Genomic DNA, 25,148 nt, shown 5'->3' with positions numbered 1-25,148 from the left:
TCCAGAGTAATTCTATTCAGATGTCTGTAATAATTAGACATGGAGAAGACCTCGGAATCTTGTGTTTTTTTTTTTTTTATTAAGGGGAGAAAGAGTTCTGTAACCTGTGGTGTAAGGGGTCAGCGTAGAATACAGTCTATTGTTTTGTGGTCTTTTCACTGAAAAGCATTTATACGCTCGGTAACTTGAAACAACGGATCGGAATGGGTATGTAATGCCGGCTGTCGGGATTCCTCCTGTCAGAATACCGACAGCGGCATCCCGATGGTTGGTATCCCGACAGGGATCGGGTAAGTATACTTACCCTGCCCCCTTCCAGCCCTAACCCACCCCACCCTGCACCCTAATCCACCCCATTAGTGCCTAAACCTATGTCTCTCCCCCCTACGTGCCTAAACATAACCCTAACTTCCTCCCCCCTAGAGGTGCCTAAACCTAACCTCCTCCCCCAAAACCTAACCCCGCTACGCTCCCTAACCCTCCCCCCACGCGCCTAACTCTAAGGGCGCCCAGGACTTACCACATTCGGGCTGGCGTCTTTCAGTGTTCCGGCGTTGGGATTAAAATCGGCATCGGTATTTCAACGCCTATCAAAAGTCCCTTGTCGAGATTCCGATGTCAGTGTTGAGACCACATCCCCAATAACTGATAAAATTCTGTAATTACAACTACAGACCATAAACTATTTCTGGAGTCTTTACAAAGTTTTATTTTAGAACAGAACTGATTTCTGTAAAATAAATGTTCCTTTATTCCCCCCAGGTCACATCATATGAAAAGAAATCTCATGATAACTGGGTGAGTGTTAATCCTCCCACATGTAGTCACTAATACACCCCTCTCACAATCCATGGATCCATATGTGTTTCCATGTGTGTTCAGTTTAACTTGCATTTGTGCAAACTGCTCATTATACTGCACAACAATGATAATGTTTCCGATGTGACAATAGTTACTTCTAATTGATGTCAGCATGCAAAGAATGAATATGACATGTAAAACTCTGTTAGCTCTGAGTTGCGAGATATAGCCCATTTATGACGATGTCGGGGTATTCCTAGTGACGTGGGCAGAATGGAGAGAATCTTACCAGCGATCTGCGTTCCGCACAGAGGGGGCGGGGCCTAATGACCCAATTAAATCAGTTATTTGTCCCCTCCCCTATTCAAATATATGCGATTCACGGGATTCCCCCCCCACAAGATAACTGTGGTGCACTGAGTGACAGCATAGGGAGCGATTCCACCAAGACATCTCAGCAATGGCACAAAGATATCAGGGTAGGTGACAGTGACAAGAGACGCCCCAGAGGAGGAGTACAAGCGCCAAGCAAAGAGAAAGCACCCCCATGTATAGGCCCCTATATTACATAGTACTATCCTATGCTGTATGTTTGTTTCCTATGCTGTATGTGTGTTTCCTATGCTGTATGTTTGTTTCCTATGCTGTATGTTTGTTTCCTATGCTGTATGTTTGTTTCCTATGCTGTATGTTTGTTTCCTATGCTGTATGTTTGTTTCCTATGCTGTATGTTTGTTTCCTATGCTGTATGTTTGTTTCCTATGCTGTATGTTTGTTTCCTATGCTGTATGTTTGTTTCCTATGCTGTATGTATGTTTGTTTGTTTCCTATGCTGTATGTATGTTTGTTTGTTTCCTATGCTGTATGTATGTTTGTTTGTTTCCTATGCTGTATGTATGTTTGTTTGTTTCCTATGCTGTATGTATGTTTGTTTGTTTCCTATGCTGTATGTATGTATTTTTGTTTCCTATGCTGTATGTATGTTTGTTTCCTATGCTGTATGTATGTATGTATTTTTGTTTCCTATGCTGTATGTATGTTTGTTTGTTTCCTATGCTGTATGTATGTTTGTTTGTTTCCCATGCTGTATGTATGTTTGTTTGTTTCCTATGCTGTTTGTTTCCTATGCTGTGTGTTTTTGTATGCTGTGTGTTTTTGTCTGCTGTGTGTTTCGTATGCTGTTTCGTTTTGTGCTCTTATTTGTGTTAGAAAATAAACAGTTGTTTTAATTCAATCAAGAAAATATCAGATTATTTTAAAATAGCTTTTCACTATGACTATATTACTAATGTACATACAGTATAGTGCAAGTAGTGTAGCTCAAAAAATAGAGCTCGTAAAAACATTCACTAGGAGGCGGTGACATCCCTAAGAAGGCATCCCATTCACTAGGAGGCGGTGACATCACTAAGGAGGCACCTTATGCACTTGGCGGCAGTGGCATCACTAAGGAGGCACCCTTTGCACTAGAAGGCGGTGGTATCATTAAGGAGGCATCCTATGCACTAGGCAGCCGTGGCATCACTAAGGAGGCACCCTATGCACTAGGCAGCCGTGGCATCACTAAGGAGGCACCCTATGCACTAGGCAGCCGTGGCATCACTAAGGAGGCACCCTATGCACTAGGCAGCTGTGGCATCACTAAGGAGGCACCCTATGCACTAGGCAGCTGTGGCATCACTAAGGAGGCATCCCATTCACTAGGAGGTGGTGACATCACTAAGGAGGCATCCCATTCACTAGGAGGCGGTGACATCACTAAGGAGGCACCCTGTGCACTAGGAGGCGGTAACATCACTAAGGAGGCACCCTGTGCACTAGGAGGCGGTGACCTCACTAAGGAGGCACCCTATGCACTAGGAGGCGGTGACCTCACTAAGGAGGCACCCTGTGCACTAGGAGGCGGTGACATCACTAAGGAGGCATCCTGTGCACTAGGAGGTGGTGACATCACTAAGGAGGCATCCTGTGCACTTGGAGGTGGTGACATCACTAAGGAGGCACCCTATGCACTAGGAACCAGTGACATCACTAAGGAGGCATCCTATGCACTAGGAACCGGTGACATCACTAAGGAGGCATCCTATGCACTAGGAACCGGTGACATCACTAAGGAGGCATCCTATGCACTAGGAACCGGTGACATCACTAAGGAGGCATCCTGTGCACTACAGCAGTGATGTAACTGAGGCATTTCCGGTCACCTGGTGAATTGATAAATTACGTTCTCATGGAGATTTTTGTTACCAACAACATAGCTGCCCCCACTGTGCTTATCAGAAACATGTTTTGTTTTCCCAACATCATCTGCTTGTTACAGCATCTAATGTTGTTTTAGTACAATAATATACTTGTAACATAACTTAAGTTTCAGACAGTGTCCTCTGTGTTTCTGAAATGTAACTTACTCTAAACCCCCCCCCATAAAAAAGAAAAATCCCCCTCACCAGTGATGTGTGTGTCTGTCTGTGTCTGTGTCTGTGTCTGTCTGTGTCTGTCTGTGTCTGTCTGTGTCTGTCTGTGTCTGTCTGTGTCTGTCTGTGTCTGTCTGTGTCTGTCTGTGTCTGTCTGTGTCTGTCTGTGTCTGTCTGTGTCTGTCTGTCTGTGTCTGTCTGTGTCTGTCTGTGTCTGTCTGTCTGTGTCTGTCTGTGTCTGTCTGTGTCTGTCTGTGTCTGTCTGTGTCTGTCTGTGTCTGTCTGTGTCTGTCTGTGTCTGTCTGTGTCTGTCTGTGTCTGTCTGTGTCTGTCTGTGTCTGTCTGTGTCTGTCTGTCTGTGTCTGTCTGTGTCTGTCTGTGTCTGTCTGTCTGTGTCTGTCTGTGTCTGTCTGTGTCTGTCTGTCTGTGTCTGTCTGTGTCTGTGTCTGTCTGTGTCTGTGTGTGTGTCTGTGTGTGTGTCTGTGTCTGTGTCTGTGTCTGTGTCTGTGTCTGTCTGTGTCTGTCTGTGTCTGTCTGTGTCTGTCTGTGTCTGTCTGTGTCTGTCTGTGTCTGTCTGTGTCTGTCTGTGTCTGTCTGTGTCTGTGTCTGTCTGTGTCTGTGTCTGTGTCTGTGTCTGTGTCTGTGTCTGTGTGTCTGTGTCTGTGTCTGTGTCTGTGTCTGTGTGTCTGTGTCTGTGTCTGTTAGTTACAGGGATTATCCAATGAATCAACATTTCTATGATTTGATCTTTGCGCTGGCAAATAAGGACATGTCCCCTCCCTGTGACTCCCTGTTCCCCTCAGTGTTGTGCGCAGCAGGAGGGCACAGATCTCGTATCTTAATATATTTTAATACAAATGCAGATGTCCCCAGCACCCCCCATGTCTCTGGAGAATGCAATAAGTTTCATGCACTCTGTGTGTTCTTCATCCAGCTCACTGCACGGGCGGCCGAACGGTACTTGTCTGACGTCAAGAAAGAAGCTGCACATCTCAGACAAAAGTGAGTACAGCGCTTCTCTAATCATGGATGTAACTGCGTGAGCTGCTTCATCATGGTGCTATATATCACTGTGCTATATGCCTCCCTTATTCTATATGGGAGGTGTGTGCTATATATCACTGTGCTATATGCCTCCCTTATTCTATACGGGAGGTGTGTGCTATATATCACTGTACTATATGTCTCCCTTATTCTATACGGGAGGTGTGTGCTATATATCACTGTGCTATATGTCTCCCTTATTCTATACTGGAGGTGTGTGCTATATATCACTGTGCTATATGCCTCCCTTATTCTATACGGGAGGTGTGTGCTATATATCACTGTACTATATGTCTCCCTTATTCTATACGGGAGGTGTGTGCTATATATCACTGTACTATATGTCTCCCTTATTCTATATGGGAGGTGTGTGCTATATATCACTGTACTATATGTCTCCCTTATTCTATACGGGAGGTGTGTGCTATATATCACTGTGCTATATGTCTCCCTTATTCTATACTGGAGGTGTGTGCTATATATCACTGTGCTATATGCCTCCCTTATTCTATACGGGAGGTGTGTGCTATATATCACTGTACTATATGTCTCCCTTATTCTATACGGGAGGTGTGTGCTATATATCACTGTGCTGTATGCCTCCCTTATTCTATACGGGAGGTGTGTGCTATATATCACTGTGCTATATGTCTCCCTTATTCTATACGGGAGGTGTGTGCTATATATCACTGTACTATATGTCTCCCTTATTCTATACGGGAGGTGTGTGCTATATATCACTGTGCTATATGCCTCCCTTATTCTATACGGGAGGTGTGTGCTATATATCACTGTGCTGTATGTCTCCCTTATTCTATACGGGAAGTGTGTGCTATATATCACTGTACTATATGTCTCCCTTATTCTATACGGGAGGTGTGTGCTATATATCACTGTGCTATATGCCTCCCTTATTCTATACGGGAGGTGTGTGCTATATATCACTGTGCTATATGTCTCCCTTATTCTATACGGGAGGTGTGTGCTATATATCACTGTGCTATATGTCTCCCTTATTCTATACGGGAGGTGTGTGCTATATATCACTGTGCTATATGCCTCCCTTATTCTATACGGGAGGTGTGTGCTATATATCACTGTGCTGTATGCCTCCCTTATTCTATACGGGAGGTGTGTGCTATATATCACTGTACTATATGCCTCCCTTATTCTATACGGGAGGTGTGTGCTATATATCACTGTGCTGTATGCCTCCCTTATTCTATACGGGAGGTGTGTGCTATATATCACTGTACTATATGCCTCCCTTATTCTATACGGGAGGTGTGTGCTATATATCACTGTGCTATATGCCTCCCTTATTCTATACGGGAGGTGTGTGCTATATATCACTGTGCTGTATGCCTCCCTTATTCTATACGGGAGATGTGTGCTATATATCACTGTGCTGTATGCCTCCCTTATTCTATACGGGAGGTGTGTGCTATATATCACTGTGCTATATGCCTCCCTTATTCTATACGGGAGGTGTGTGCTATATATCACTGTGCTATATGTCTCCCTTATTCTATACTGGAGGTGTGTGCTATATATCACTGTGCTATATGTCTCCCTTATTCTATACTGGAGGTGTGTGCTATATATCACTGTACTGTATGTCTCCCTTATTCTATACGGGAGGTGTGTGCTATATATCACTGTGCTGTATGCCTCCCTTATTCTATACGGGAGGTGTGTGCTATATATCACTGTGCTATATATCACTACCCCCCCATACACCTATATGTGCTTATTCTATACGGGAGGTGTGTGCTATATATCACTGTGCTATATGTCTCCCTTATTCTATACGGGAGGTGTGTGCTATATATCACTGTGCTATATGCCTCCCTTATTCTATACGGGAGGTGTGTGCTATATATCACTGTGCTATATATCACTACCCCCCCATACACCTATATGTGCTTATTCTATACGGGAGGTGTGTGCTATATATCACTGTGCTATATGCCTCCCTTATTCTATACGGGTGGTGTGTGCTATATATCACTACCCCCCCATACACCTATATGTGTTTCTCTTGTACAGTAGGTGATCGACTGCTGCTGTTCAGCTTGGATTGTTCCATATATCCACATTATATACTTCCATGTCATTGTCTATGTATCTCTATTTTATTCATATATGGAGCTGAATGCTTAAAGCTCACTATTATGTAACTTAGTAGATTTGTAAACAGAAATCTTACACTCCTGCAATTCCTGAGACCCTCTCTCACTCCTGCAATTCCTGAGACCCTCTCTCACTCCTGCAATTCCTGAGACCCTCTCTCACACTCTTGCAATTCCTGAGACCCTCTCTCACACTCTTGCAATTCCTGAGACCCTCTCTCACACTCTTGCAATTCCTGAGACCCTCTCTCACACTCTTGCAATTCCTGAGACCCTCTCTCACACTCTTGCAATTCCTGAGACCCTCTCTCACACTCTTGCAATTCCTGAGACCCTCTCTCACACTCTTGCAATTCCTGAGACCCTCTCTCACACTCTTGCAATTCCTGACACTTCTCTTTATTCTCCTAATCTGCAGGTTAACTGAGGCGGAATATAAACTGGAGCTCCTGGAAAAAGATCCCTTTGCCCTGGATGTGATCCAAGCGATCAGCAGAGGTAAGAGGATCATTTCTCACCTCATTATTATTTTCAGGGTCATTTTATCCTTGTCCTTTACATTGGCGTATGTTGTGCAGACGTTGTTACATGTAACACTGGGGAAATGTATGTAAAGTGTTGTAGCAACAGGTTTACGTGAAAGCATTTCAATAGCTTTGAATTTATGAACATCAGTAAAAAAATCCCTTCTCTATGTAGAGCCCATAAAAGCAATATTGGGGTGGATGGTCTCTCACGAGCAGGGCCCTCCCTCTCTGTGTTTCTTATGTCTGCCTTATGTCCCTGTTTTTAGGTAGGGTTTTCCTGCTGGATAATGTGGAGCTCTGTAAATCAATGACAAATATAATGGTTTAGGTGCGTTTCCTGAGCAATATAATGTTCCTGTCTAGCTCCCTGTGTAATGCCTGCTGCCAGGCCTGGCGTCTGGACTCGAGGACACTGTCTTGGGTCATAACCAGCACAGCAGCTTCAGGAAGCCGCAGAACATGAAGCAGGGAGATTGAGGTCATACGCAGCTCTGCATGAAAGTGAATTAATAATCCAACATGTTATGTATGTGCTGTGTGACAGCGTTATCCTGTCAGTACTGATTTAGTAACCTTATGCTGGCCACACACATAGCGATATTTTACCCGATGTGGCCGATTCTGACACATTGGAACGACCGATCGTGTAAAATATCGCCAAATCCTGAGTCCACAATGCGATGCGTGTCCCTGCTGGTCGCACATCGCATCGTCAGATCTGCCATGCAGTAGGGCAGATCTGACAATCTAGGAGGCGACGCACTGTGACAGTCTGACTGCAGGAGAGATCATATGAAGATAGGACACCAGATCGGTCGCAGAGCTGCCGGGGAGAGTTTCAGGGGAAATCGTACAGAAATCGTACACATGGGCTGATCGTGAGCACATCGCTATGTCTGTGGCCAGCTTTACACCCCATCTGACACTGATAATTTCATAAAGTCCTCCCGTAGCTTTGCCTAAAGGGGTCTTCCACCCTCAGGTCGTCTGGCTTTGATCAGTGTCTTTCGTCAAAGCCGTTATATCATCCAGAAATAGATGCTTAACTCTTTCCTGACCTTTTACTAGTCATCCATGTATATGGTTTGTGCTGAGTGGACACGACGACCATTGGGGCTTGCGGAAGGCTAATAAAAAAAAAAAAAAAAATGACTACAAAGTAAATCTGCATTTTTGCACTGTGATCTGAACCGTCATTGTATATGTGGTCAGGCACCGATGTCTTACACTGTCTGAGGGTACCCGTTGTAAATGATCTTGTGTTTTTCTCCCTTTTCCTGGTAGCCTATGCAGATGTTTATATTAACCACCAAGGTAGATATGTTTATGCTGATTCCTTGCATGCAGTGACAATAACTTCTAGTCTTTTGGTGTCTGGATGCCAGGTTCAATGCTCTACTGTGACGTTCTAAGAGCCAGAGGGTCCCTCACATCATTATCATTATTACTAGTTATTTCTACATCAGGGTCCATAGGGTTCCACAGCATACCTTGGGGTATAGGTGATGACGTCAGGCTTCGGGCACCATAGAGTTACGTTTTCAGCCTCCCAGGATGCACTAGGGTCCCCCTCCTATACTCCGCCCCCGAGCCAAGGCATCTCAGTTTCGTTGGTGCCCGGCTCTGAGTCGGAGCACCTGTTTAGAGGGGGGCTAAGGATAGCCCCTGAAGTTTTCTTCAAGGCAGCTGTGGCTGCACATCTGGGAGTACAGCATGGACAGTCACTGCTGACGTCCATGCTGTCTCCCCTACACCCCCGCCGGTACCAGAACGCCGGTACTGATCCGGGGATGCTGGTAAGGATCTGGGGTCATGGCTAGCGGTGACCCCAGATGCTTTGGACCATGGCCGGATTCAAGAGGAGCAGGTAAGCAGTCCCTGCTGAGAACATGGTCCACAGTCCCCAGGCAGGGGGCTCCCTGGGGATTTGCTGCAGCGTGGAGCCAGGTACCTAACCTGCGCTTCCACTATCCCCCTGGGACAGCGGGCCGCAGCTGATTGGCAAGCGCTGCGGCGTCCCAGGGGTTAATTGCATGCCAGGGGAGCACACCTTCCCTGTACACAGCCGGTGCCTCCCCCGCTGCATGCAGCCCTCTCTGCGCTGCCGATTGGTCCTGTGGCAGCGCTCCTCCCCCAGGCTGGCCTCCTCTCTGCTCCTCGGTGGCCATCTTTGCATGGTGAACGCTGCTGGGAGCTGCTGATCGGTGGAATCACGGTCTGGGTCCCCCAGCATACCTCTCCTCCGTTGGCTTAAGGTCAGTGTATCCAGCGCTGTGTCGTACTAGACTCTGTGTAGTTGAGGATCAGCGCTGATAGTGCAGGGATTAATTTCTTCTGCATTGTATGTGACTTCTGCTAGCGCTGCTGCCTGTACTTTCACTTTCTACTGTCAGCCATTTCACTGTCCCTGGTCTTACTCTGCTAAAGCCCTTGCGGTGCGGCGATTGCAGGGTGGTTCTCCCACTATACTAACGAGTATCAGTGAGAGGGGTCACATACTTACCATCATGTCTGAGAGTGAATTTCCTCTCCAGGTTATGTGTACTAAGTGCAATGTACCAATAGCGGAGGGGGAGGGTAACGCGGAGGGGCTATGTCGGCAGTGTTATTTATTGGCGCGGCCAATTACTGTCACGCCTCCGGTACAGGAACCTCCCTGGGCTTGTTTCGCTAAAGCGCTTACAACCCTAGTGGGCCAGTTAGCGCCGCCACCTGCGTTTTCTCAGATGGAATTGTCCCAGCAGTCAGTGGTGTCGTCACCCATGCAGGGGTTCCCGAGACAACTGATGGTACCCCACAGTCTCCCTATTTCCCCTCCTCAGGTTCCCCAGGAGCCTGCGTGGGTTAATTCTCTGACAAGTTCTGTACAGCATTTGTCGGATGTGTTACAAGGGGAGTCTGTGTTGCGGCCACATAAGCGGCCGGTGGCGTCTCTGTCCGCTCCTTATGAGGATGATGACGTGACGTCTGATGATGGGGAGATTCTGGATCTATCTGACCAGGAACCTCTCCGTACTAAAGAGTCGGACGCTAAATCAAAGGTGTATATTCCTGGCCTTATTCGGGCAGTCCGCACGGCTTTAGTTATTGAGGATGACGATCCTCCGGTGTCCAAGTCCAAATATGCCTTTTTTAAGCATATTAAGAGTAACGCCACAGTGTTTCCTCTTTCGGGTCAGTTGGTAGACCATTTAGAGGAGGCGTGGAAACACCCAGTAAAACGGTATCCTCCCCAGAAAAATAATTGTCCGCAAACGGATAAGCCACAGCTAAGAACCTCTAAGTGGGAATCCCCTCCACAAGTGGATTCTCATGGGACACGCCCTAGTCTGAAGTGCCACATTGCCCATGTCCTCCTTGAAGGATGCTACGGACCGCAAGGTGGAGATCTGCCTAAAGTCCATTTATTCCCTTGCGGGGGGGGGGGCATCCAGACCGGCTATGGCCGTATGTTGGGTAGCCAGAGCTATGGAGCGCTGGGCTGATAGTTTGGAGGCGTCTTTGGATTCCGACTGTTCGGCTGAACAGGCGGAGTTGGTAGGCAATCTCCGGGATTCGGCCACTTACATCAATGAAGCGGCATTGGGATATCAATATCCTCACATCTCGGATTTCTTCGGCAGCTGTTGCTGCTCGTCGCACCTTATGGTTGCGATCTTGGAAGGCGGACGCTGATTCCAAAAAGGGCTTAGAAGCTTTGCCTTTTAATGGAGAAGTCCTATTTGGTCCGGATCTGGACAAAATTGTAGCCACGCTGGCGGCAGCCAAATCTGCATGTCTCCCGTCTGCTGCGGTCCCCTCCAATTCGGGTACGTCGTTCTTTCGGCCTTACAGGGCCCAGGGTAGGCCTATGGCACAGTCTTTTCCCCGACAGGCTGGGCCCAAGAAATCGGCCAAGCCCAGGAAACAGGCCTGGAGTACCAGACGTCCGGCCCCTAAGTCAGATGACAAACTTGCGGCCTGACGGTCCGGTCCTCCCTTTGTGGGATCCCAAAGTGGGAGGCCGCCTGCTGCTGTTCGCCCAGTGTTGGTCGTTAACCACGACAGACAATTGGGTTCACGAGGTGGTTTCTCACGGGTATGCCCTCTCCTTTCGGCACAGGCCCCCATCCCGGTTCTTCACCATGGGTCTTCCATTAGACAGGAACAAAGCCTTGGAACTGCGGAAGGTTTTGCACACTATGCTCCAGGCTGGAGTTATAGTGCCTGTTCCATTCTCCCAGAGGGGCCAGGGTTTCCTATTCCAATCTATTTTTGGTGCAGAAACCCAATGGGTCGTACCGTCCGATTCTCAACCTCAAGGCCCTCAACAAGTCCTTGCGGGTGCCGCGGTTTCGGATGGAGACCCTACGGTCCATCATTCTGGCGCTGGAACCTGGGGATTACATGGTGTCATTGGACATACAGGACGCTTACCTGCATGTCCCTATTCTTTTACGCCATCAACAGTTCCTCAGGTTTGCAATCCGCAACGATCACTTCCAGTTCCGGGCGTTACCTTTTGGCCTGGCGACAGCACCACGAGTGTTCACCAAGGTCATGGCGGCTTACCTGCGGCTGCAGGGAGTCCGCATGTTGCCGTACCTAGACGACCTTCTGTTGGGGGCAGGATCTCCAGAGCTCCTTCTACGCCACTTGGACCTGACGATTGCAGTACTGCAACGTCACGGCTGGTTAATAAACTGGCAAAAGTCCACCCTGATCCCGTCTCAGAGGATTCTGCACCTCGGAGCCTTATTGGACTCCAGACAGCAGAGGATCTTTATGACGGGGGGAAAGATCTCTGCCTTACAGTTGAGGGTTCGCAGTTGTCTGCAGAGTCGCCGAGTGTCTCTGCACTCGGCGATGAGGTTACTGGGCTCCATGGTGTCAGTATTCGACATGGTGGAATATGCCCAGTTTCACTTCAGACCTCTGCAGCAATTGATCCTTTCCAAATGGAATGGACTGCCTCAGAGTCTAAAGTCCCAGACGATGGTGCTCACTCCGGAGGTTCGCCTGTCTCTAGCCTGGTGGTTGCAGACGACCCACCTTAACCAGGGTCGTCCATTTTGGGTGGCGAACTGGGTCCTGTTAACAACGGACGCCAGCCTTCGGGGCTGGGGAGCTGTCACGGGTCCACACCTTGTTCCAGGGCAGGTGGACTCAAGCGGAAAAGAGCTTCCAATAAACATCTTGGAACTCCGCGCGGTTTTCAATGCTCTCCAGCAGGCACATCGGGTTCTCCAAGGTCACCCCGTGCAGGTCCAGTCGGACAACGCCACCACCGTGGCCTACATAAATCGGCAAGGAGGAACCCGAAGTCGGGCGGCACTCGTAGAGGTGTCCCGCATCCTGGTCTGGGCGGAGCGCAATCTCCCGGCCATATCAGCAGTATTCATCCTAGGAGTCCTCAACTGGGAGGCGGACTTTCGCAGTCGCCAGGACTTTCATCCCGGGGAATGGTCTCTGCACCAGGACGTCTTTCAACTTCTGGTGGACAGGTGGGGTCTTCCAGAGATAGACCATGGGCTTCGCCTTGCTTCTCTGAAGGTGCAGGTTTCTGTCCTGTCAGTCTGGCTCCATCATAGGATTGCTGCAATCCCTGATGTGCGCACCTTTATGCAAGGTGGTGTTCGAATTCAGCCACCTTTTGTTCCACCGGTGGCACCTTGGGATTTAGCTGTGGTCCTGAGGGCTCTCCAAGGACCGCCGTTTGAACCACTGGGCTCAGTGGACCTTAAATGGCTAACAGCTAAAACAATATTCTTCTGGCTATTGCTTCGGCCAGACGTGTTTCTGACTTAGGGGCTCTCTCCTGTAGACCCCTTTCCTGATTTTTCATAGGAACAGGGCGGTGCTGCGCACTCGTCCTAGATTCCTTCCCAAAGTTGTTTCAAGTTTCCATATCAACGAGGAAATCGTTGTGCCGGCTTTTAACTCACCTGATCTTTCAGTGGGTGAGGCCACTTTGGACGTTGTGGAGGCCTTAAGGATTTATGTTGACCGCACTTCTTCTTTTAGGAAGTCGGACGCCTTGTTTGTCCTATGGCTTCCGTAAAAAGGGTTGGCCTGCTTCAAAGCAAACTTTGGCAGGTTGGATTCGTATGGCCATTTCAGAAGCTTATCTTCATGAAGGCCTTCTGGTTCCATCCTCTGTGAGGGCTCTTTCCACTAGGTCTGTGGGTCCTTCGTGGGCAGCTCAACGTGGTGCCTCTGCAGTCCAGATCTGCAAGGCTGCCACGTGGTCCTCTGTCCATACCTTTGTGAGGTATTACGCGTTTGACACCTTTGCCTCTCAGGATGCTTCCTTCGGGTGGCGGATTCTCCTTTCAGCACAGGAGCGTCCCCACCCTTAAAGGATAGTGCTTTGGGACATCCCCAAGGTATCCTGTGGATACGCTATGGACCCTGATGTAGAAAATAAGAGATATGGTAAGAACTTACCTTTGTTATCTCTATTTCTACGAAGTCCATAGGGTTCCACAGGACTCCCGCCCTGTCGCACCTGTACTGCAGATGGGCTTTACACTGGTCACTGTTTTTTTCCGTCTCCCTCTGGTGAGAATGTGATTCTTGTGTGTGTCCAGATCTTTTTTCTCTCTTCCTTCTCCTCCTCCGGCCTATGGCTTGGTACGGAACTGAGATGCCTTAGCTCGGGGGTGGGGTATAGGAGGGGGACCCTAGTGCATCCTGGGAGGCTGAAAACTTAACTCTATGGTGCCCGATGCCTGACGTCATCACCTATACCCCAAGTTCCCCTATGGACTTCGTAGAAATAGAGAAGTCCTTGCGGGTGCCGAAACTGCGGCATCCGCAAGGACTTATTTTATACAGCGCACACGCATATTCCGCAGCGCTTTAAAGAGTATTTGGTTATTCACATCAGTCCCTGGAGCTTGCAATCAATATCCCATATCACACGGACACACATACACCACACTAGGGTTCATTGTATTGTCTGAAGCCAATTAATCTACAAATATGTTTTTGGATTGCGAGGCGGAACCCTCGCAAACATGAGAACATACAAACTACACACAGGTCCCTTGTTGACAGTTTGCAAATCCAATGTATCCCCCATGCAAACCCCTGAACCCATCTATATACAGCAGCAGAGCAGCTTCACGCATAGAGGTTACGTGTAGATAGACTCCTACACTGGCAGGCCTGGCACCAAGACGGGAGCGACAGAGAGGCGCCAGTGAGCCACAGCCGTGCTGGTGTCACTTCATCCTATCTCTTCCTCCTGCTTTGCCTGTACGGCTGGCTCTGGTACTCGATTCGGTACAGTGTTGAGGGTTTGTCCGAATCCGTGGGAAAATGGGTGGATTTGTCCAGAATATGCAGGGTTTGCTAGTGTTAATGCTCTCCCCTCATTTTCTCCTTAGGATGAAAGATTATTTCTAGTATGTTAAAGACAAACAACAATAATACTATAATTGCCAGGCGTATTTGGCCAGTGGGGGGGTCCTGTTTCCTATCCATATAGTATACATGTCCGTATGTAAGCTGTCCAGAAATGCTACGATTTTAACAGCCAGTTAAGGTTGTTTTAGGCTTAATGGCAAATCGCAATGTGCATGGACCGAAAAACATGACCGAGCCCCATGTGGTTGTGTATGCGATCATCGCCATCTGCCCCGATAACACGGTCTATGGTTTTAGCCAGACACTGATTAGGCCTCTTCACAGATGCGTCTAGCGTATGATCAAACCATATATATATATATATATATATATATATATACATATATATATATATATATATATATATATATATACATATATATATAGGCAGCAGTGGCAGCGGCACTCCTCAGTAAAGAATATGAGACTGGTTACAAAGAACCTAATTTACTTCTTCAACGTTTCAATCACAATAATGATTTTCATCAGGAAGACAATATATATATATATGACACGTTTACTACTAGGTCCCAACATACCCTGCAGATCAGGAATATACAAGTATTGATCAGAGTCCAGCAGTCATCTGTACAATAGGCATGCTGGTCTCCGTCACTGATCCCCCCCCCCCCCCCCCACCCCCCCATATGTTCCTGTCACCTAGACCTGTGTGTAATTGGTCCAGTCTCGTGTCTTGTGTTTACCCTGATACCAATGCATAGAAGGAGGAGGGGCACAGGAGAGAACCCAATGCTTTGTGTTATGCTGTATAGCGACTTGCTTGCCTTGAGAACCTTATGGGGAAAACACACAGCGCAGAATGGATGTATTATACATTTCATATCCAGCAGCGTTGTGGGGATTTCACTTACTCTCTGATCACCGGTCCCATGTACATGAAAAACCAAAAATGGCTGAATCAAAAAAGATCTCCTATATAATGATTTGGATCAAGGTCTCATTGTGTCATGTGCTCCCTAATGCTTCTAGACGGCTCACCATACGGATTGTCCCCGATTGGCCGACTCCCTGAAAGCCGGGCTTTCCTCTCCCCTCCCACTCTCCTGGAGGGTCCCCTGAGGATCTCCCCGATGCTTCCCACAGCAGACAGAGGTGTGTTGAATGTACTTTTTATGTTCTAAATAGATGTGTAAGTTATCTATATAAAACAATAGAACGCTACCCAACTTTTACAATCATTTTTGCTTATATTTGTTTCTTCCTGCCTTGTGGTTGAAATACAACACTTTTATGAACGCTGTTTATATTTCTCTTCTCTTATGAAGCTGGAATTACAGTTGCTCAATAGGAGAATTGTTAAGAAATGAGCCGGGGTTTTCAGACCATAGACCGTGGCAGGTGGCCAGTCCTCGTTTGTCAGTGCCGCCGATTTAGCACAATTATGGCATAACGTTAGTCCATTTCGTGTAGAAGAGGATGTAGATCACCACCTAGAACCTGATTGTGCCTAGAAGGGACTTCTAACCAGTGGCGGCTGAGGTCACAGACTAGCAGGGCCGTCGCCCGGAGCCCCATAGCTTGAAGGGCACAGCCCTGCCTGAACATTGTCAGTGCGTCCGCCCCACAACCTGCCCCGCTCCGGAAAAACCCACCCATCTGCTGGCATTGGTATACGCTCAGGGAGAGGGCAGGGGCGACAGCACAGGATGGCGCTGAGAAACCCATTAGCCCTGCTAATAACGAGAACATGTTTACACATAGCTGTGACCGAGCTGACGTTTCCTCTCATTAGTGTCATTTGCAGTAAACCGAGGAAAGTGAATAATGGTCGCTACAGCAGCGCTGTTTACATAGTGTTCATAAATAAACCTGCTTATGTCTGGTATATAGATCCATGTTTTGTAATCATAACACATTGTCTTCAGTATGATGTACAAATGGAATACTTGGTCACATTGACAGGTGCAAGGCTACCTGGATATTACCCAGCATACCTTGGGCCTAAGGAAAGAGGGGACATAAATGCAGATAGAAAATCGGACCACCAGCGCACACTATCGGATTCCGGCTCATTGTCGCCACCATGGGACAGAGAACAGAGAAATGTCCCTCCGCCAGGTAGCCGTCTGCCAGTAACCAGAAAAATAATTTCCCATAAAAGTTGCATATCTATAATGTTTGTTTTGCCTGGATTATGGCCATAGAGCTGTCTGCAGGCAAAAGGGTTTCTCTGGGCAGAAAGTCCCAGAGTTCTGCTACCATTAATGTCCCAGGAATCTGCTTTCCTATTTTATTACCACACTTTATACTGAGCAGTTAAAATGGGACCGACACCTGCACAGCTGAGGCAGCCATTGTCTGGGCTGCACCAGCCTATCCATTCATAGCTGAGGCGTGTGGTAAAGTGGAGGCAGCCATTTTGTGGACGCGTCTATTGCTGTTTCAACTGTGCGTAAGTGATAGGTCTGCTTTAAACCAAAAAAAAAGCAAAGGTACATCTATGTCTGACAGTATATCATTCAAAAGCTAGTACAGCACATGGTAAATCCGTGCAGGCAAGTTGCTAGTTATAGTAACCGGTGTATTGGTGACATTGTCCTACAGAAGGCAAATATGCAGAACAAACATTGGCTCTGCAGTAGTTTAAGAAGCTGTAAAAAATGGGACGTGTTTAATATAGTGACGGAGGGGATTCCGGCGGTCAGAATGCCGGCTTCGGAATCCCGACATCTGTCAGAATCTCTGCGTCGGCACCCCAACTACCGGAATCCCAAAGGTATGTAGCTGAGTTAGATTGGGGGGGGGGGGGGGGGGGAGATTAGGCACAAGGGGGAGGTTTAGGGTTATGCACTAGGGGGAGGGTTAATTTTTAGGGTGTGGGTAGGGGGAGGTTAGGTTTTGGTACTGGGGGGAGATTAGGTTCAGGCACCGGGGAGGGGGACGGTTAGAATACTGACCAACAAGTGTCGGTATCCTATCCCTGTCTGTATTCTGACCGCCGGGATCCAGAATGTCGGCATCCCGTACCTGACCTGTAAAATATTGCAGCCTGCAGCTCAATTCATTTTGTGACTGCAGTCGACCGTTTTAACAAAAAAATGCGCCATTTTCTATTAATAAGTGGTGCAAAGCGGGCTGCTGGGAGTGTGCGCATAAGTGGTGCAAAGCGGGCTGCTGGGAGTGTGCGCATAAGTGGTGCAAAGCGGGCTGCTGGGAGTGTGCGCCATTTTCTATTAATAAGTGGTGCAAAACAGGCTGCTGGGAGTGTGCGCCATTTTCTTCCTCCCCCGCCTGGACAATACTTTGGTGGTCTTTGGTTGCTTCCAGCCGTACTGAGAGTACAAACAAAATAATAAAACCATTCAAATATGTGAAGGTAACACATGATGAAGGCAGTGCCAGTGGCTGTGAGGAATTGGTATAAAATACCTGGTGTCGGGATGGCTCTATTACCCAACCCCCCCCCCCCCCCCCTCCAGATTAAAGAGCACTTAGATTATAATGTACTTTATCTTCTGTGTTTTTACCCATCTCTGATGACTCCTTTGCTTCCTCTGTATCAGGTTTGCCATACCCAGAGCACCATTTTCCACAAAGGCGGGCAGAGCGGTTTTATCACTACCCGGCTCCGTCTGGTAGATTCTCGGGCCCCGCCGAGCTAACCAGAAATCAGGGCAAACCATTCATGGACTTGCCAGGTAGGTGACTCTCCTTGGCTGGCGCTTTGTGTATTGTGCCCTTTCTTACGGGATAGTAACATAGATCACTAATCACATGTTCCCCCATGGCCTGGCTTTGTGTTGCAGCAGAAATGTGCACAGAGGGGCAGTTGGGTATAGTGACGGGAATCCTCGGACAGGATGTAGTAAGCGGGTGCAGAGCAGTGTAAAACAAGACTTGGCTTTGCAGAGTGTGATTATTACATTGAGTTAGAAGTACAGATTGCACACGCTTTGGAGCATTCTTGCCATTTGGAGGGGTTAGGTACGGGATGCCAGTGCTCAGGATCTGGGCGGTCAGAACCCTGACACTGGCATCCTGACAGGGTTAGGATACCAACACCTATCGGTAGGTATCCTATCCCTCCTCCTCTCCATACCTCCCCCTCCCCTAAACCTAACCTTCCCCTTAGTGCTTAAACCTAACCTCCCCCTCCCTGCACACTAAGCCTAACCTCCCCCTCCCTGCACACTAAGCCTAACCTCCCCCTCCCTGCACACTAAGCCTAACCTCCCCCTCCCTGCACACTAAGCCTAACCTCCCCCTCCCTGCACACTAAGCCTAACCTCCCCCTCCCTGCACACTAAGCCTAACCTCCCCCTCCCTGCACACTAAGCCTAACCTCCCCCTCCCTGCACACTAAGCCTAACCTCCCCCTCCCTGCACACTAAGCCTAACCTCCCCCCTCCCTGCACACTAAGCCTAACCTCCCCCCTCCCTGCACACTAAGCCTAACCTCCCCCTCCCTGTACACTAAGCCTAACCTCCCCCTCCCTGCACACTAAGCCTAACCTCCCCCCTCCCTGCACACTAAGCCTAACCTCCCCCCTCCCTGCACACTAAACCTAACCTCCCCCCTCCCTGCACACTAAGCCTAACCTCCCCCCTCCCTGCACACTAAGCCTAACCTTAACACTAATCCTGCTACTTTCCTTCTAAATCCCAGCAGACGGGATGCTGACGCCAGTATTCTGACAAGTGTCGGTATTCCAGCGTCTGCATTCTCAATGCCGGAATCCCCACGGTCGGGATTATGACCCCATCCCATGATCTCAACTACAGCCTAAAGCTATCTCCATTCAGCTTTCATTTCCTCCCTATACGTATAATGAGACTTCCTTTACAGCGTCCGGTTTCACTTTATTAATATTAATAAAATAGACAAAAAGGATGCATGTAATAAAGACAGCCCATTGTAACCTCTCTCACGTAATTGAAACCACAAACGAGGCTTAATAAACGGTATTATATAGGAGATTTATTGAACCAGTTACTTTAATAAAAAAAAAAAAAAAGTGCTTGGAGCCTGGAATATTGATGTGACAATCACACTTCTGCACAGGGCGCCTCTCCAGATTTTACCTACGCTTTACAACTTCCAAACCTAGGTGCGCTTCTTGCTTGCAGAGGCCTCTGCCTCATGCGAGTTTGAGGCCTTTGTCTTGAACTATGCAGGATGAACCATCTAGACACACTGATTTAAAACCAAAGTGACACTCATGTTGTCAACGATCAGCGAAGGCAGGAGAACCTCTTTGTACTCAGTGAGCTATTGGTAACCAGCCTGAACGTCTGCGTCCTTGTCAGGGAGCTAATTGTACTGGACAGGTCTAGTTGTGTTCATTCAGCAGATTTTCTCCAATGCTTTAGAGCAGCGCCGGATATAGGAGTGGGGGGTTACATCTTTAAAATAGTCACTTTTTGAAAGTGCTGTCTGTTCTTTTGCACTTCACTTAGGGCATACATGACGACCTTTGACTAAAGGTGCGTACACACAGAACGATAACTATATCGTTCAACGATATATCGTTCCTTGTGTATGCAACGAACGACCAACGATACGCTGGACGATAACGATATCGGGCATGCATGCAGGCCAATCTGGACCTTATCGTTCATTTTCCGTGGGGGTTTGCGATCCTTGGTCGTTGGTGATATCTTTGGTGTGTGGATGAACAATATCGTTCATCCAGCACACCAGGAAGTTCAAGGGAGATCGTTCAGTGTTCTCTGAACAGATCGCCACGTGTGCACCCAGCATTAGGCCAGGGCCGGATCATGTTCCCAGTTTGGAAGTGGCACCTCTCGTTATTCTGGTTATGAAGATCAGTGGTACAGAGTATTTCAGGAGATGTGTGCTTGCTGAGCATGTGGTAGGCAGATACATGTTCAGATCTGTGACTATAGAACTACAATGATCTGTACTGCTGCAACACAACGTCTATTTCCATTTAATGGAACTGATCATACTATGAAAATAACACCAGTAACACAGTACAGTAGTTATAAAATGTAACTATAGAAAACATGTTTACGTCCAACTTTGAGGACCAGGGGCCCGCTCTACGGTGCACTAACACTTTAATTGATAGACATTTTAGTTGTCTTAATAACAAGTAAATATTTAATGGGCACTTGTGTGTGTGAAATGTAACAGAGGGCCTGATTCAGAGATGGATCTGCTGCGTCGGCAATGGCGGCCGCCGTTGTTACAGCGGGAGCGATATTATACAAATGCCAATGTCGGCCTTCCCCTTGTGCACCAACGTGAGAGCACAAGCTCTGAGACGCCCATTTTTAGCATCCAAGGACAGTTCAGCTGCGTTGGTGGTTCTGCGTGCTCCACCATCGGCACATCATCGTCACTTACGAAAGCTGCTCAGGGTTTCCAGATCAAATAAGCCTGAACATGGCCGCTGTGGATGTGCGCAGCCGTGTACACTGACAATCCCATAACGCCCATCAGACTTTTTTTTTTTTTTGCAATCACTTCCAGTCACTGCCCACGGTTGTGCGCCACAAGCACTGTCAGGCAGAAGTACAGTTAGGGTGACGCATGCGCTGTACAGGCTTTCAGGAGTTTGTTGCGAATGCACAATATCAAATAATCGCTCAACTGCGCAAACATCGTCCCCATCTGAATCATGCCCAGAGACCACAGTTGATCCAGGAAAGTATAAACTTTTTCTTTGGCAGATGGACGATTTTCCCCAGAATATAAGTCAAGAGTAAACACAAGTAGGAATGGGACAGAGGAATCCAATGTACGTATGCGGTAACCCCATAAGCCTATTTTGTCATGTAATACATCTAGTTATCACACACTGGATAAACAACGTAACTTACGCTTTGCAGAACGCGCCTGGGGCCCCCAATCAGGAAAGTGAACTGCCGGAAGGGCCACCTAGTGAGTATCCCATGCATCCACCACCACCAATGAGGGTTCCCCTGTTGCCCATGGACCCAAGAGCACCTTACTTCAGAAGACCATTCCCTATGCCCCCTCCTCCAATGGATATGTACGGACCCCCCGGCTACCCAGGCATGCCACCCCCTCACGTCACAAGTAAGTCAGATCTCTTACTGTATAATATTGACTTGATTATGTGAGGACAACAAAGCTGCTCCCCAGAGTACAGATGAGACGCATGAATAGACCCCGAGCACTTCTGTACTCTCTAACGCTCGTGGTCACTTGATGTTCTATAGGAATGGGTTCTGGAGGGGGGTAAATGTGCAGCAGAGACTTAAATTGGCCCTTGGCATAAATGTGATCTGTGGTCTGTTTCGTGTAATCCTTTCCATCTTTATAAAAGTATGAGGTCCATCAATTCTTCCACACATTTGTTAACACAACCTTAAAGCATCCCAAAGTACATATCTCCGGAAAGACCTACCTGCATTGAATGTACTGCGGCAGTCTTGTTATCGAAATTCTATTAACTTTCAGACCGTAGCCTGGGCATTGACCCTGCTTTTTCCTGGGATATTGAACACTGGTTGGACCCGGGTCACAGCTCTTCTACCCCTTTCACACTGCACCCTGGCGTGTCATACGAAATGTACTTTTCTATTTTGAGCATAGAAAGATGAGATAATGAAAAGTGGGTGGTGACTGCTCCATAGCTGCCAATCAGCTCATTTTAGTCATGACCCAGGTACCCGGGTCAGTCCTGGGAATAACCCTGGTGGCGACGAGGGCTTGGGTAGACCCTTTCACACAGAGAAAGGGGATGGGTTGCCCGGGTCCAAATATCTGTCTAAAGATGGGGCATTACTGTATGTCTAAAATCTCATTCACATAAGTCTATACTAAAAATAAAACAATAAATAATCCATATTAATTGCAGACTAAGGGCACTTCTAAGCATATTAAAGTCCTCATTAGCCTCTCATTAGAGGTAATTGGACTAATTCTGAGGTGGAAGTAGAATCAGATGCAGTTGCTCCCGTTGGCGGTCGGCACTCGGTCACTTATGCCGCTAAAAGTCCGTTCATGGTGCGACTTCGATGCAGTAGCATAAAATCACTCCACTGTATAGTGTTCATTCTAGCACCCTGCACCTGTCACAACCTGTGCAGATCCTCTTTCCGGCCAGGGGGTGTCACTCTGCTCTAGTGGTTCTAGCACACTCAGCTGATGCAACCAACTGCTAGGATACAGACCAGTGTGTGCTAGAAGCACTAGAGCAGAGAGAACACCCCAGACAGGAAAGCGGAACTGCACAAATTACGACAGGTGTAGGGTACTAGAATGAACCCTAACGATGTCTGACATCGGCAGTGCGTCTGAATCGGTCCCAATATGCCATATAGCACAACTGATTACACAGGCTGCGAATGGAAAGATCCAATTGGATGCTGCTTTTCGTCACCCCTTAGTATTCCGTGAGGCATGCCCAACCAGTAAAGGGATCTAGAGTATCTCCTCCTTCACAACAAGGATCCGGAACTCGTACTAAACATCTCCTTCAAAAATGAAAGAAACTTTGATCTTGGCCGGCCAGCACTGCATTAAGATGTCTGATTCCCTTGTACAGAAAGGACTAAGGCAGAGGTTTCCAAACTCGGGCCTCAAGGCATCCGAACAGTCCCAAGTTTTAAGGATATCCATGCTGGACCCCAGGTGACTTAATTAGTACGTCAGCCAATTTGAATTAACCACCTCTGCTCAACCATGGATATCGCTAAAATCTGAACTGTTGGGTTCCTTGAGGACCGGATTTGGGAACCTCTGGACTAGGGTGTAAGGCTAGGACCAAATAGCCATTTTATCTAGATGCAGGTGCATATGGTAGCTGGAAGATGGGACTTTTCTACAGATTATAGCTTTGCACATTATTTTGTAAATGAAGTAGATTGCAGCTTCTTTAAATGGGATTTATATTTAAAGTGTTCTTTTTGGGCAACCCATTTTGCTATATAGTGCTCCCTGACAGTGCTTGCTGAAACCACCCAGGCTCTAGGTGTATGGTGGCTGCAGCACCTGCCTGGTTACATCACACTATGAACATCCAAGGTCCTCCTGGTCCTCCTGGCAGCTATTAGGTAACAGCCCAGATTGTAGGTTGAACACACTATGGAAAAGTGTTTATGGAATTAATAAATTTAATTCCAAATTCCCTGTTTATACAACCAACCTCATTTACCATCAAGCACTTTCTTAACATAAACATCACATCTCATTCCATTCCACAACGGTTTGGGCTCTGTTATAAGTGGACATTGTAAAAGAGGAAGTGATTGATTTCACCTGGTGTCTCATTGAGGGCTGAAAGAGAATCTCTACATTTGGATAAACGTCTCCCTTTTTGTGAATTTATCGCCTTTTCAAATGTATGTTAAAGGAATAGCCCATTATCTACTGCTAGTGAGATGTCAGCCGCCTTCTTTTTTTTTTTTTTTCCCTCCACTTTACCATAGTGAGAAGTCCTCTACCACCACATCCACAGCACTTCCCAGCTTATCCGATGCACGGTGAGACATTCTTCCCGCCACAGCATTTGCGGCCCCCACTAAGAAATGATCATCTCATAGAAACTGTGCCTCCTCCTGCCGGCGACGCCAACTTTGACAAGCCGTCCGGTCAAGAAACATGATTTTGCAAGTTTAGAGACTTTCTTTAAAAAAAAATAATAAAATGGAGAAAATGATGCAGCAGCCACTGGTTGAGAAATTTATATTTATAGTTTTAGCTCAAAGAGAAGATATTTTAGCACATTGATTTCTGAAGAAAATCAGGTAATTTAACAGTTGTGAATAATTGCTTTATGTACATTGCAATGGCGAGTGCATGTTTTTAGTTTTTGCTTTTTATTTGACAATTTTTTGTGTAGACAGAAATAAGATTTTTTTTTTTCCGTGCCTAATGAAATTGGACTTAAAATACATTTTAGTAACCTTTTATCATGTGCAATAAGAATCTGCTATGAATAAAGTTCAGTCCTTTATACCTTATTTTTATTTCACAAAATATTTGATTTCTGAAGAGTGTTCCCGGGGTGTGTGTATAAATGGGAAATTCTTCATGATTCCTAAGCAGTGATTGTGGTTTATGGTGGCTGCTGCTGCTCTTACAACGTTTGTCATCACTGTAGCCTTTGGTTGGTCAGTTGGATCCTTCTTGCACTGTCCACGAGCCGGGCGACTGGCGCTGTATTCTGTTGCCATTACATAGAAAGCCAAATGGATCTGGTCACCTAAGCACCTGGATGACTTTCTGCAGAACAGAGACCTGGTAGATTGATCAGAAGATGTTTACCTACGGAGGCTGGTTATCTGTAATCGGCCAATTGTATATGTACCAATATCGGTGTGTTTGTTTTGCGTAATGTAGCCCTGTCGCCTGGTGCTGAGATATCTATCTATCTATCCAAATACAAAAAATTGTGTAATAATTTGTGGATAAAGTCTCCTTTCTGTGCCAAATTCAGATAGAAATAGTGGATCCAACTGGAGAAAGGGAGACCTATCCTGAAACGCGGTGCCTGCGGATCTTCACTCCCAACCACCAATGGGCATTTTGATTGATTAAATAGGGAACCAGTGACTGGGACTGGTTTACCTGCATTATGTGGAATCAGTATGAGATGCCGGCGGCTGAATACCGTCGATGAAAGGCCAAACAGTGAAGATCCTGACTAGGGGTGGTAAGTAGCCCAACATTCCCTTCTTTCCTCTCCCCCCTATCCCTCCCTTAGTGGTGCCTAACCCTATCCTCCCCCTGATTGTGCCTAACCCATCCTTCCCACACCCTAAACCTAACCCTCCCGGTGGGGGGAGGAGGTGCCTGACCCTAACCTCCTGCCGGGGGAGCCTAACCCCTCCCCCACCGGCTAACCCTAAATATCCCCCGGGGGTGCTTAATCCTAACCCCCCCC

General features: G+C 47.3%; 1 protein-coding gene across 1 annotated transcript in view; it reads left to right on the top strand.

Annotated features, from left to right (window-relative positions):
- The window catches only part of MIA2 (MIA SH3 domain ER export factor 2), a 143,721-nt gene extending 119,119 nt beyond the window's left edge, over positions 1-24,602 (top strand). The window contains exons 24-33 of the mRNA XM_088464616.1: positions 763-798; positions 4,150-4,217; positions 6,810-6,889; positions 8,203-8,232; positions 15,298-15,420; positions 16,231-16,386; positions 17,832-17,966; positions 20,965-21,032; positions 21,124-21,334; positions 23,692-24,602. Coding sequence (XP_088320742.1) covers positions 763-798; positions 4,150-4,217; positions 6,810-6,889; positions 8,203-8,232; positions 15,298-15,420; positions 16,231-16,386; positions 17,832-17,966; positions 20,965-21,032; positions 21,124-21,334; positions 23,692-23,867 — 1,083 coding nt within the window. The 3' untranslated portion in view covers positions 23,868-24,602. The remainder of the gene's footprint in view (positions 1-762; positions 799-4,149; positions 4,218-6,809; positions 6,890-8,202; positions 8,233-15,297; positions 15,421-16,230; positions 16,387-17,831; positions 17,967-20,964; positions 21,033-21,123; positions 21,335-23,691) is intronic.
- The last annotated feature ends 546 nt before the right edge of the window (positions 24,603-25,148 follow it).

The sequence above is a fragment of the Taudactylus pleione genome, unplaced genomic scaffold (assembly GCF_031769625.1).
Source record: "Taudactylus pleione unplaced genomic scaffold, aTauple2 ptg001720l, whole genome shotgun sequence".
NCBI classification, from domain to species: domain Eukaryota; kingdom Metazoa; phylum Chordata; class Amphibia; order Anura; family Myobatrachidae; genus Taudactylus; species Taudactylus pleione.
Note: the sequence above shows the minus strand (reverse complement) of the source record. Positions and strands in the feature narration are given on the sequence as shown.